The sequence below is a fragment of the Pocillopora damicornis genome, chromosome 14, assembly GCF_964200805.1.
Source record: "Pocillopora damicornis chromosome 14, jaPocDami1.2, whole genome shotgun sequence".
NCBI lineage: Eukaryota > Metazoa > Cnidaria > Anthozoa > Scleractinia > Pocilloporidae > Pocillopora > Pocillopora damicornis.
Window position 1 is genome coordinate 7,290,907 of NC_142683.1, and position 13,627 is coordinate 7,304,533.

Consider the following 13,627-nt stretch of genomic DNA (forward strand, 5'->3'; position numbering starts at 1 on the left):
TTAACCCAATTGTGACACCAGCTACCAGAATCCAACACCAGTCATATAGCAGGAGCCGAGAGTTCTTACCTCTACGCTGTCACAGTTCTTCTTGAATTCTCCTCTTTATTATCCTTGTATCCCTTATTTGATTTGTTATCTTCATAGGCAATGCAGATGTCCAGGCTTCTCTTACTCAGTTCCGAGAGAGATGGCGCGCCCTCCGTCAAGAAACCCGTAGCGAGCGACAACGCATGGAACGGCTCCTGCAGCTTTGGCGGGAATATCAGACTGGTGTCGATGAACTGGTCGACTGGCTTACGTCCATACTTAGTCTGATGAGGAACGATGAGATCTGCGATGACAGTTTGGATATGTTAGAGGCGCAGTTGGAACAACTAAGGGTAAGTTATTTCTCTATGGCAACCTCCCGAAGATGTACAATTTTTTTGGCTTTGTTGTTGTCAAAAAAATATTGAGCAGAGCGCTCTTCGAGTGAGTGTCGTATAAACAAAACCAAATTATTTTATCTGATGTTATGCTAACGGGTACAGCTAAAGCGAGTTGTATTCACAAATAGATGAATTACATGTAAGTCATTTTTTTTATTTATGAATGAGTTTTGCGCCATTTTCTGCCAAGATCTCAAGGTAAATCACGGACACAGCCTGTTTATTCTGCACTTAAGCGAAAAAGTATTCCTTTAAGTTAGCATGGGCACTTCTTAACCTTTTAACCCCTAGGAGTGACTAGCATCTAAATTCTCCTTACAATATCACCCCCAAATGACACATTCAAGGTAATGAGAATAAAGGAAATGATCACCAACTAGAGAAGCTCTGGATTATGAAACAAATTCTCATCACCACCTTAGGGAATGTATAGGGAACAGTATGGAGACTATGCATACTGATGTTAGGGGGGAGAAGGGTTAAGAAATCATTAAAAATGCACGAGGAAACGCAAACCCCTGAAAAGTGCCGCCTACTTCACAGCTCTAAGAAATTTCGTTTTAACCAGTCTCTCTGTTCAAAATTAATGCCACAGTATTCTTTGTCAGGATGAGTTTAGCAAGGGACCTTGCTAGCTTCAATGTGGCCTTCATAAGCAGTTACACACTTGTTTTCTTTCGTTTTATTTAGCATTATCAAAGTGAAGTGGAGCGTCAACGGTCCATCAAAGACAACTTGGATCAAATTGCGTCGCAGTTGGAAGAAACAACTCGTGGACATGCGGAAGATTTGATAGAAAGTCAGTCCCGACTGGACGAGAACTGGTCGGAATTGTGTGCCTTACTTGAGGACCGTGAAAATGAGCTTCAAGGAGCACAAACCGATCTGCTAATCCTGAAGTGCCAAGACGATGTTGAGCAATTGGAGGCGTGGTTTAAAAGCGCCTTGGACACAATCGAGAAGCCAGTTTTGGTTCTCAGCAGCGCCACGTTTGAAGATGCTAAAGAACAGTTAGGGAAATATAGGGTGAGTATCATTAGACCATTTAGTGTTAGCGTGTGTTAGGTATTTCATTCGAACACATAAAGCAATCTTGTTGATAAACGTTTACAAAGCAACAGAGATAGAAGGAACTCAAGAAACATCAGGGTTAAAATTGTTAACAGTGGCCTGAGAAGTACTTTCATTTCCGTCGTATTTCGTGAATTTTGTTTTGAAAATTGTCTGTCTACGGTAGGTATGTATCATTATCAGTAACGTTTTGGGATTAAAAAATTAAAATGGCACTGATTATGATTTCTCTATAATTCAGACAATCGAAAAGGAATTCGACAGCAAACGGGAAATTCTGGAATTACTTAACAAGAGGGTAGACCAGTCACTAAACGAGAGGAGAAACGCGTCTGTAAGGAACGTCATCGGAGGATTGCGGCGGCTTAACGCGCAGAAAACACAACTCGTGACCTTTTTGTCAGAAAAGGAGAAACAGCTTAAGCAGGCGCTCAACCGTTGGGTGGACTTCCAGAAACTTTACAAGGAGCTAAGAAATATCAATGAATGGTTTGAACAAAGAGAAGAGACGCTGAGCAAGTACCAGAGGATTGTGACTCAGAGGGAATTCGAGATCGCTTTGGAAGATGTCAAGGTGGGTAGCTATATTCGTATCTTGATACTGCCAGAGTTACCTGCACACGAGTTACCATACTTCAGACGATGAGTCATCCAGAGGAATAGTCCTACCTTCTTGCTGATTGATAAAGGAAACATAGAAAGGATTAAGTTCACAGTCGCGTGGTTTCTTAAGGAAAATTTTAGATTTTTAAGCAAAAGGGACCTCGTCGGCATTTGCTTCCGAAGATAACTTGACAAGATAAGATACTATTTTTCTTTGGTAAAATGAATTACTAATCAAGTCTTCCTGGGCAAGGTGCACACAATAGCTTGCTTGTTGAAAGCGGTTCGGTATGGTATTGATTTTGCTTGACTTTGCTCAGTGATTGGTCCAGCATACGCACTCCATACTTTCAGCCAATCATATTCAATACTGAAAACAATCGCGACCGGTCACTCGCTTTTTGAGGTACCCGAAATGAATTTTTTGCAAGCTCTGAGCGGCAACCGGAATTAATTAAGTTTTTATTTTTCTCGTTACCAAGGCAATGAAAGGATTTTTAGTAACGCAGCAAGAGGCCGTGAAGAACGTTGTGAGAACGGCTGAACGTCTGCGTGGAGATACCGCTTTCGACCAGGAGGAAGTACAAGAGACTATTGAAACAGTTCAGGAGAGATGGTCCGAACTGACTACTAAAGTTGACGAATATGAGGTGTGGCTGGAAAGTTCTGTACAGGCATGTAAACAGTACGAAGCTTCTATTGAGTACATCAAGAACGTACTGGGCGATACCGAAGGGATATTGGAAAGAACAAACGATGGAAGTTTTCAAGAACTGAAGGCACAAATCGAACAGCTACAAGTAAGAAAATTTGTAACGTGTTTACGGCTTCCTAACTATTCTTTGTTAGCTATGTACGATTAACAACTGAATTCGTACAACTGTGACACAACCTTGATACTTAACAAATATGTAATGAAACTAAACGGTTAACACAGCCAGACCAAGGGAACTGAAATATCCCAGAGAAGCATGCAAGCACTTGCAGCTACAGTATACTCGAAAGAAAAGATGAGTTTTTTGTTCTTGTGTCGTTTTTACGTGTGTGGGCATTGTTATCATCATTTGTCATATCGTAGCTTTGCCACGGTCTTTCAGGAAATTCACCACAAAAACATATGTGACGACAATTAAATACCTTTTCAGCGTCTTAAAAAATAACTCTATTAATTTGGGTTCGGTATCAACACTGCTAACGAACAATTCGTTTCTTTCAGCAAGTGTACCAAAAGCATTGTCAAATGTTGATTCGAGAGAGTTCTTTGCTCCAAATAAAAGACGGAAATTTGCGTTAACACTTGCGAATATTACAGGAGCAAAATATTTGTCATAAGGTCAGGTTGAAGTCATATGCAGGGGCTCTCCAGTTTCAGACTGGCGATTTCCTCCAATTGACGCAACCTCTTGAGCAGATTCGTTGTGAAGTTGAAGATTTTTTAATGACTTTTTGACTTTTCCTTAAAGGCATTGCGAGTTGACATTGGGGAAATCAGTGGACGAGTGAGCGAAGTAACCGAATTAGCGACAGACTGGGCACAAAACAGTGAGCCTTCGGCGTCGCAACGCCTGACGAATGAAATCACGTCACTGACAGATCGTCATGGCTCAGTCTCTTCTCGTCTTGTCAAGAAAGAAAAGGAACTGGAAGACATTTTGTTGAAGTGGCAGAGGTTTGAGACATCGTGCGCGGACATCCTTGCATGGATCGAGAGTCAAACAGCTGTGCTGAATGAGTCTGTTACAGTAGACGTGTCACTCACCGAACAGTTAGAACAGCTGGCTATTTGTCAAGTAGGGAAAATTCAACTTATTTTTTGAATAACCTTTTAAGCTCTCGAGATTGATAATGCAAATAAATGCAAACAATTAAGCCTAGTGAATGATACTTTAAAACAAAGAAAACCCCCGCTAAGGTAAACTCCCCTCTCTATGAAACAGAAAAAAGGAGTCAAGAAAATTGACTTTCACAAATGCAATGCTCCATGAGAAAATAATTTCCTTAAGTCTTCAGTGCATTCGATTTTTTTTTCCTTTCTCAAATGTTCTGGGGAGGCTTCCTTCAACTTCGATGGCCTGTTCTTCATACCTTTACGTTGGCGCACGAAGTTAGCCTTGGCCAATCAACGCCAACAAACAAACAAACAATCTGTCTTTCATAGAAAGACTTAATTTTATATAGAACTAATGTTTCCTATGCCCTTGATTGATTTTAGCAAGTGCAGCAGGATTTGGAACTTCACCGTGATTGGCTGACATCGATTAACACAATGGCAGACTCACTGAAAGAAAAGATCCATTCTGGAGCCAATCACATCACCCCGCTTAGGAATGAAGTCAATCAGTCATTTTCCTCGTTTGAAGAACAGCTTCGAACCAAACACGAGCAGTGCGTATTATTATTATTATTATTATTATTATTATTATTATTATTATTATTATCATTTTTACTATTTTTATGTTATGATTATTATTTCTAAATGCCGCCTCTACTTTTCTATCTTAAGAAAAAAGCTTGATTATTACTAGTGCTATGATAACAAAATAAATCAGCAAATGCGTTTACAAGATCGAAAAACACGGCGATAAACCGTTTAAGTAAGGACGACAACCAGATGAACCTAAGCCACATACGGCCACATCTTCTCTGTTCTTATATATCCAGTTGCCCCTCCCCCTCCATGTACGCTCACTAAAACAAGGTCTGAGGAATGTTCCTTTTTTTATCCATACTTTATCTGCGTCAGATTTTATTCAGTAAGTATTCATCACTCTTCTTTCGATCCCCTTCACAGGATTGCGTTAGCCACGCGCAGCTTCACGCAACTACAAGAGTCGGTTAACAGCCTTATCACTTGGCTTGATGACGCTGAAACAAGAGCCGTAAACGAGAGAGATTTGGAAAATTCTGAGAAACTGGAGCTACAAGAGGTGAGATTGCCTTACTCCTGCTCAAAAACTCTGTGATCTCACAAATTTCTTTTAATTCCACTTCTTGAATAATTTAAGAAACCAGGAAAAAGCAATAAAATAAGGAAAAGGGAAGAAGTTGAACTTCTATGATACCCATGTGTCTGGGTTGTTGACAGCTACCAAAATAATATTTCAATGTTTCAAATGTAGAATTCGCCTTATTTTAAGGTCTTAGAATAAGTAAAATAATACTGATCCTTTACTAATGAAAGGGGCCTATGTCATGATAGTCTTTTGAGCTACAAAAAAGAAAATACAGAGATGTACTTACAAATCTAAACTTTTTTAATTTTCTTGGTTTGATTAGGAACTTTTGAAAGATCTCGACGAATCGAATCATAGACTGGAGTCCTTGAACAACGGCATCGATGATATGATAAATGGAACTCACCAGAAAGAATTTCAAGAGATGAAAGATCAGGTAGCACAGCTTGAAGAACGCTGGGATCAATTCAGAAGGAAACTCTCGTCTTCTATTGAAGATAACAAACGGGCGATCAGGAGACAAGTGGAATTTGATCAAGAACACCAGAAAATTTGTGCAGTCCTACAAAATGTCCTGCAAGGAACGGAGAATTCGAGCCTTGATCAGACAGATGTGGCTGTGAATCATGATCATGTAGAGGTGGGTATTTTATCTGTCCATATTCTGCTACTGCTGCTGTCGTCGTTGTTATTGTTATTGCTATTTATAATTAATATTTCCGTTGATTCAGACGTTTATGTTCGCTTGTCCCAGTATTGGAAGCAAGTTCAGGATATTCTCCGAGTTTTCAAGTTTTAATCCCTTTTCCGTTTTGGTTTATTGTTTTTTTTTATTCTTGTTTTATTGTTTAGTTTTATTGTGGTTTTTGCCGTCATTGTTGTTATCATTATGATTTGCTGGTTAGCAAAGATCGTAGGCTTCATACAGTTGCTTGTATTTGAATTTCTTCAGTTGAACGTCACTTTTTTATTTACTTATTTTGTTTTGTGTTTTTGTGAAGGATTTCCAATCCAACTTCGAAAGATACCGTGTGGATTTCGACTCTCTGCTTCGTCAGTCAGAAGATCTTGATCAAGATGCGCACACAGGGAGTAATTACAAGACACGCCTAGATGATAACATGTCGCGCGTTCGTCAATTATGGAGCTCTGTGCTGAAGAGAGCAGATGAACACAAAGAGCAAGTTGGTCGGCAGAATGAAAGGTTGAAAGAATTTCAAGGTCTGAGTTCAGCGTTGATAAAGTGGATGGATGGAATTGAAACGCACAGCGGATTCACAGTTCCATCGTCTGCGAGCATTCAACAGATGAAGGTCCACTTTGAACATGTTAAGGTAATAATGTTGAAAAACAAATCTTCAAGTTCATTATTGGGAATTCATACCAAACTTTGCCACACTTACCCCTTTTTTTTTACTCATTTTTTCATACCCCTCAGGCTTTTGCTCCCAGGACAAACAAATAAATCGTAATGAAATAAAATAAGACTGATATTTTAACTTTTAGCTGATAACAGGTAACAAAATTATCCCCTAAGGTCAACTACAATAAAGGAAATTTCTGATTTTTTTTTAATTGCATTTCACTTCCGAGGATCATTCCGTTACCTCTCTAGCGCTATTCTGTTTTAGCAACCCTTAATGTTTACCCTATACCGAATGGAAATAACCACGAAGCCAAATAACTACCTGATATGTCATGAAGTAATTATCAGCGGCATAACGTACATAGTCAGAGAAAAGTAGCGAACTCTATCTGGATACCATCCCTCTACTCTTGTTTGCTGGCTCAGCGCGTCATCGTTCTTGACACTTAAAGTGAGAGTATGAAAATGGGTGTTATAGTTTTGCCAGGAATAGTTAATTTTTTCTACTAGATATGCCAAAAAGAGATCCATGCTCACAGACCGGAGTACAACAACTTCTGCTCTACTGGTCAGCGAATAATCGAAGAAGCACCAGGAAATTTAGGTAACAAAGCCACCGGTGAACTCGACAAGGTAACGAGGCAATGGGTAATGATAACAAATCGTGTGACAGGCAACCAGCAGCAATTGGAGCTTTCACTAAAAGATTGGCAGGAGTACACGTCACTCAGTGAGAACCTGATGGTGTGGTTGAGGGAGAAGGAAAAAATACTTAGAGCTCAGTCCAAGGCCCTAACGGTTCGTGACGTTGAGAGGGAGCTAGGCACCATGAAGGTACCTTACTTCTTAGTGTTATATTTTCGATTGAACGTTGATGCGTATTTCGACATGCGTTTTCAATTTGCTCTGGTGAAAGGAAAACAAGCTTAATCTTGACAGAACCTATCAGTGAAAGCGAATTTCGAACTAGTACTTCTAATTGTATAAAACAAAGAACAGATATGAATTTCAGTGACCAGTCAAACTGAGAGAAATAGTAGATGCTATCAGCAGTGTATTACTTGGAGGAAGTCCCCCTCATACTCCACCTATGACGGAGCGTTTTCTTGGACCAACCTTATCTCTCATATCAGTCGTGTGGAAAATTTCCATATATTTATTATTTATTTATTTATTTATTGGCAACATCATAAATTAATTACAATATATAAATTATCTAGCAAAAAAATTACTTACAGCGCATAACTTACTAAGAAACTTCCTCGCAGACTCCGAGTGCCAGTTCAAACGATAGGTGAAATTATCTTGCTCTGTCCCTTTTTTGAAATGCAGGTTGTCAGGGAAACCAACACTCTGTTGGTGAGAAAGGTCATAGGAAAGGCTGCATCAATAATTTATCGCAAATACCTTGCGCGGACGGTGGATTCTTGATCGACATGAACGTATTTCTTGATTAGCTTTTTTTTTATTCTGTTAGTCCTATGATCTGTTTGATGAATACCCCTTCTAGTTGCGAAAATTTTTCTTTGCAAGAGAATTTGATGATTCTTCGGGATAGCTTTAGCTGAAGAATCTGCATAATATCCTTACATGTTTGCTGTATGATTAAATGATGTTGTGAAGAGCAGTTATAAGTAAATATTTATCTGGGAGTTAAAGGATAAGTAAGTTTGCGGTTAAAAATTATATTTACCATCCATAGGCTATCGCTGGAGAGATCGATGAACGGAAACCTCAGCTGGATAAAATCGCCTGGCGGGCGGAGGAGCTTTCGAAATCAACGGACCAATACGACTCAGAACGGATCAAGAAACAAGTTTCCTCCATGAACACCCTATGGGGAAGCGTTTGTCACCTGTTGTCAAGTTCCATGCAGTCCTTGGCTGAGATCATAAGACATTTCCAACTGTTTAGTCAACTACATGGATCCCTCTCTGATTGGTTGGTTAATATTGAGTCGTCGGTAACACGTGATCTTGAAGAGTCGTTTCTCAGTATCCCGGATGATCAAGGAGATACTGTCTTTCAGGTTTGATGTTTTAGATGTTTGGCTTGTTTGTCTGTTTGTCTGCACCGTTGATAATGTCGCAGATTCCAGTCGGAAACATATTTACTTGCATGCATGTAGTGTTTGTGTAGTTATTTTTCTTCAAAATGTTATTCGGTATACTTTTTCATTACGCAGGGATATTATTTCCAAAAGCTTTAATTAACACTTTTGGAGCTGTATCCACCTTTTTGTCACTACAGAAATCACCTGAGGAAAGCTCTTCAAGAGAAACATGGTGAAACTGTGGCATATTTCCTTCGCATGGAAGTTAACCGTCGTATTTATTTTCACACAGGTTTATGTAGCCGACATAGAAGGTCACGAGAACACTAGGTCGACTCTGAACGAAAGTGCGTACTACATCATTAGCAAGGCGGGTGGTACGCCTTACGCAGGTGCAGTTGCTGAGAAACAGAAACACCTGAATGACCGTTGGCGCGCTTTGTGTCAGCAGTTGGGAATCACATACAAGAAGGCAGAGGAAACTAGATACGGATTGAAACTATTGGAGATTCAACTGAAGCAACTAAATACATGGATGGCCGAGGTGGAGACGAAATTGAGGGAGTTCTCTGTCGCGGGCTCGTGTATTCTTCCTGAGCTTCAAAGGAAAGTGAAGGAAATGAAGGTAATTATCAAAATGTCGGAACACACCTTTTCTCTGTTCTTGCTGATCGTCACTTCATTGTGTCTTTCATTTAATACTCACTCCTTTGTATTCCGAAAACAAGCTGAAATGAAGTCGTATTTGAACTTGTACAATTTTGGCAGGCGGTACGGTTTAAAAACTTGTGAGAAGTTTTTCCTTCCCATACTTTTCAAGAAGTTTTCGCTCGGCAACCTTTCTATCGCAGTGCAGTTGTAAATTTGATTGTTTTGGCATGTTTCGTTTGGCAATATGAAAGAGGGAACTACCCCAGGGAAATTTCTCTTCGACAATTGTTACCTTGTGCGGAACATGCCAAGTTTTGAACACCAATCCTTGTCACGGAAAAACGTTTTTTAGGGGACAAAATTTGCCCAAAACTTGGCAAGTCAGGTTGGAACGTAGTGACTTGACCAACAGACTTATCATAGAACTTTTGAGGGGCTTGAATGAAATTCCACTTCATTGTGTAGTACGTGTAAAGGTATACTTGTGCTTTTAAAGGAAACATGTCAGCTTAAAATCTGACAAACTGATCTGAGTTCACTTAAGGATGTGCTAATGAACTGTTTATGTGAATCTAGGATACTGAATCAGATGTAGAGCGACGCACCGTTGACGTACAAACGGTTCTTCGATTGTGCGAGGTATTCTTTAAGTGAAGAAGCATTTATTATTCAGTAATAACTTTTATCATATAAACTACGGTGTTACTCTTGGAGTTTACTACGCTCTTTTTTTAAGTACACTTGTGTACTTTCTTGTTTTGATGTTAATTTTTCTCTGGCCTTGAATATTTAATTTCGGTCGCCACTATTACATTTGTAAATTTTTGCTAATCCACTCGATTAATCAGGAAGCCTATTCGGCGGCGTGACTCATTCGCAAGTGTTCGGATATTTCTATAAGATGACAAGGACCAACATTTCACCTTTACACTCTTAAATAATATTTCATATTCCCCACTCTGTTTTCTCTACATTTCCTATGGTAATGACAAAGAGAATGTGTTTGACAATCAGGAGCTTCTTAAGTTGGTGATCATTTCCTTTATTCTCATGCCCTGTAAATTTTATTAGAGGGTGATGCTGTGAGGAAAAATAAGAAGTCAGTCACAGTTAGGGATTAAAGAATTAACAACAATGTCGGTGATTTATAACAAAATGTATGTCTGATTCATTCCTAGAAACTTCGCCGGGATCGCATGGCGTGCCCTTCAGAAGAGGATCGTCAAAGTCTGCAAAGGACTAAGGAGAGTTTTGAAAACCGCTGGATAAATGTTCGTCGCACTGTCTCAGCGAAGAGAAGGCAAGCGGAAGAAAGAATGGTGCTGTGCAGAGAGTTTTGGAACGAGTACGAGAAGTTTGTGGAGTGGATTGACGAGACGGAAACCGCTGTCAAGAAATCCGAGGCAGCAATGTCATCAGACTTGGAGGTCTCAAAGAGTAAATTGAAAAGATTTGAGGTGAGGCTGACCTACTAGTTGGAATCCTGATTATTCTGCACGATTATAATCAGCCATTTTTTTTTAGCTCGGTTTTTTTTGGGGGGGAAGATTTTGACCCGACTTAGAGTGTCCATTGTTTTGAAACTTATCATTTCTACGACAAATTAGGATACGCAAATAATTCTGTCTCTGATTTTCCTCTAGGTGTTTCTGGAAGACATAAACTCTCATCGTTCGCAGCTGGAACGTATCATCAAGCGGAATAAATATCTGCAGCTGGAAGCCAATACTACTTCTGCTTCCGATATCAGACTTGGAGTGGAGTCAATACAGAGCCGGTGGGGAGCGATTCGTAGTCGCGTAGAAAATCTTGTCCACCGCCACAGCAAGTTGTCAGATAAGGCGGAGAAATTCGAGGTTCTTCGTCAAGAGGTGTACAGCTTTTTAACAGAAGCGGAACTCAAGCTGATTACCCTCGATCCTTATACTTCAGAGGTGGAACCAAGAGTTCAGCTGGAGAAACTTAAGGTACTAAGGCTCTGTTAACCCTTTAGCTCCCAGAAGTGATTGACAAGTAACTTCTCCTTACAATATCCATAGAGCTGACGCTTGGTTCCGAATGTCATACAGAGCTGTGTATTAGCTCGTCCTGACTTTGACGTCATTTGCTGAATAATAGATCTTGCATAGCTTCAAAAATCCGAACGCGGGCTTTCTAACAATGAGAAGAATGTACTAGACATCATGATCCATGTTTTTATCTCAAGTTGACATTTATTCCCTCTCAGGGCTTACAAAGACTCATCAATATGAACTATGCGAAGCTTAAAACTTTGCTTCAAGAAGGAAAAGCCATGCGAGAGTATTGTTCACCGTCGGAATTCCAACCAGTACAACAGACGATGGACGAACTTAACTCCAGATGGCAACAGGTACCGTTTAAATCTTGATCAGGGCTGTCACTAATTTTGAACATGGAAGGTGCATAAGAAGAAGAAGGCGGTCGACGGTGCTGAGTAACGTTCGCGCATTGTCACAAATACGCTTATAAATCCGCAGCAACAGATACGTTGATAAGTATGGGGGTAATTTTTAAAATGTCGAAATCCTTGATATCCCTCATCCATTAAGACATCTATTAAGCATACTTAAACATACTACTGCTGAGGACTGTCCAGCTCTCGTATCGATGTTGTTGTAGCCCAACCTACCCTAAAGTATTGTCTCACTGGATTGTCATTTCTGTAACAAATATAGTTTTTAATTCTCTCTATTTGTGTTTGTTCAGGCCCTCCACTGCTGCATGACGTGGATCTTGGATCTAGCAATTCCCAGTCCTCGCTCCAGTGCTGCGGCAGCAGCTGAAACGAATTAATTCGTCCCGGAATAACATGTTCAATGTTTGTGAGTTTTGACTTTAATTGTCCTTTTTGAAATCTTGGAAAAGATGGCAGACAATGATTTCCCCGCTAAACTCCACCTCGTTTGTGCCTTTTTATTTTTCTTGAGCGTGACATTGAGCTCTTTCTGTACCCCGCACAGTACCCCGCACAGTACCCCGCACAGTACCCCGCACAGTACCCCGCACAGTACCCCGCACAGTACCCCTCTACTCTTACTTAGGATAATCAATGGGTACTGGTGAACTTTCGGGAAACTTGACGAAACTGCTGGAGGGCGGGAAAGAGGGGAGGGGGGATTAAACCGAACGCCATCCAGGAAGGTTCTTCGCAATGCGATTTTGCGGAAATCGGAATACTCTCTTTCCATTTTTAGCCACTAAGCTTGTGCGAGTTATTATGTTTTTGGAACAATTTGTCGTGTGAGACCATAATCATGCTACCCGTCTTGAGATATTTCTTGTTATAAAATTAATGAGATTAAACGTGCGCCCTTCTAGGTTGATAGCTTTGTTTTGATTGGAGAATAGTCGCTCTGTTGCGAGGCGTAAGATCCACGCCCATTTATAAAAGGCCTGGGGGTTGGGAAAACCCGTAACAGATATGCGAACCCTCGAGTGTGGGTCGCGTGGGGGTTTGGAAAACCCGTGACAGATATGCGAACCCTCGAGTGCGGGTCGTGTTTGCATAACTATCGTTAATTCTTGCTACAACTCAGCTGATTAGTTGAAGCTATCTGAGGGCAGAAAAAATCATGTGGCTGAAATCTTTTTCACAAACAGCAACCATGATGATTTGCTGCCGGCCAAAGGAAGCTGAGCTGTACTGAATTTTTTTCTCTCTTTTGTTTTAGGTTATACTTGCAATTAAAGGAAAAAGGTCATGATTATCTCCGTTTGGAAAGTACTTTTTATGACTATATTTTTTTCGACAAATGATCTTGTACATAGAGATCAATACTTGGTTTATAATTGTGTATATAAACTCCCTCCCCCCCTACTCACGCAATACGTTGACAACACTTTGTTATTTCTACGACTGGCCATTTCTATACAGCAGTGTGCTTGTTAGGTTATCTTAGAGTTTTTAAAGGATATTCATATTATTATTTTCAGTGTATTCGGCTCGGCTTTAATCAGAGGTAATAGATTTTTTACCTTCACTGAACGAGTGTAGGTGAAGTATTTTTACAGGACTCTGTACTTAATATGACATAGTGTCCTCAGATACGTGTATATTAGTTAATAGTTTAAGAAATGCAAAGTTATTTTTATAGACTTGTCTAAAATATTGTTGACTCAGAAGAGTAACCTTTATATCAAACGATGTTTGTTCATTAAAGACACAAGAGACTAGTATTTGTTTGCAATGTGCCTTTTGCTGCGTCAATTATTCAGCTTAAATTATTGGGGACTGCTAAAGCCCTCTTCCACATTCCAGAGACTTTTAGAAAACAATAACGACTTTGCGTCAATACTTCCATTGTAAAATGATTGAATCTTCAAACTATCATATCTTGAGCATAAAATCTCGCGGGTCGTTAAGTGTGCGCGAAGATTTTTTCCAAGGTTAGACTAATCCAGGGTCAGGCTGAGTACAGGTTACTCCAAATAAACAAATTTCAATATAAAACTTTGGGGCCCTGTTTATCGAGTGCTT

General features: G+C 39.9%; 1 protein-coding gene across 3 annotated transcripts in view; it reads left to right on the forward strand.

Annotated features, from left to right (window-relative positions):
* LOC113671085 (nesprin-1) overlaps positions 1–13,326 on the forward strand; it is an 80,343-nt gene extending 67,017 nt beyond the window's left edge. For all 3 annotated transcript variants that reach the window (XM_027187302.2, XM_089194510.1, XM_089194511.1), the window contains 18 exons: positions 148–383; positions 1,122–1,457; positions 1,744–2,076; positions 2,588–2,905; positions 3,569–3,895; positions 4,318–4,490; positions 4,897–5,032; positions 5,382–5,699; positions 6,061–6,393; positions 6,936–7,259; positions 8,128–8,454; positions 8,771–9,103; positions 9,706–9,768; positions 10,308–10,586; positions 10,773–11,096; positions 11,357–11,500; positions 11,857–11,972; positions 12,822–13,326. In XM_027187302.2, coding sequence (XP_027043103.2) covers positions 148–383; positions 1,122–1,457; positions 1,744–2,076; positions 2,588–2,905; positions 3,569–3,895; positions 4,318–4,490; positions 4,897–5,032; positions 5,382–5,699; positions 6,061–6,393; positions 6,936–7,259; positions 8,128–8,454; positions 8,771–9,103; positions 9,706–9,768; positions 10,308–10,586; positions 10,773–11,096; positions 11,357–11,500; positions 11,857–11,943 — 4,391 coding nt within the window. In that variant the 3' untranslated portion in view covers positions 11,944–11,972; positions 12,822–13,326. The remainder of the gene's footprint in view (positions 1–147; positions 384–1,121; positions 1,458–1,743; positions 2,077–2,587; positions 2,906–3,568; positions 3,896–4,317; positions 4,491–4,896; positions 5,033–5,381; positions 5,700–6,060; positions 6,394–6,935; positions 7,260–8,127; positions 8,455–8,770; positions 9,104–9,705; positions 9,769–10,307; positions 10,587–10,772; positions 11,097–11,356; positions 11,501–11,856; positions 11,973–12,821) is intronic.
* Positions 13,327–13,627: the final 301 nt, after the last annotated feature.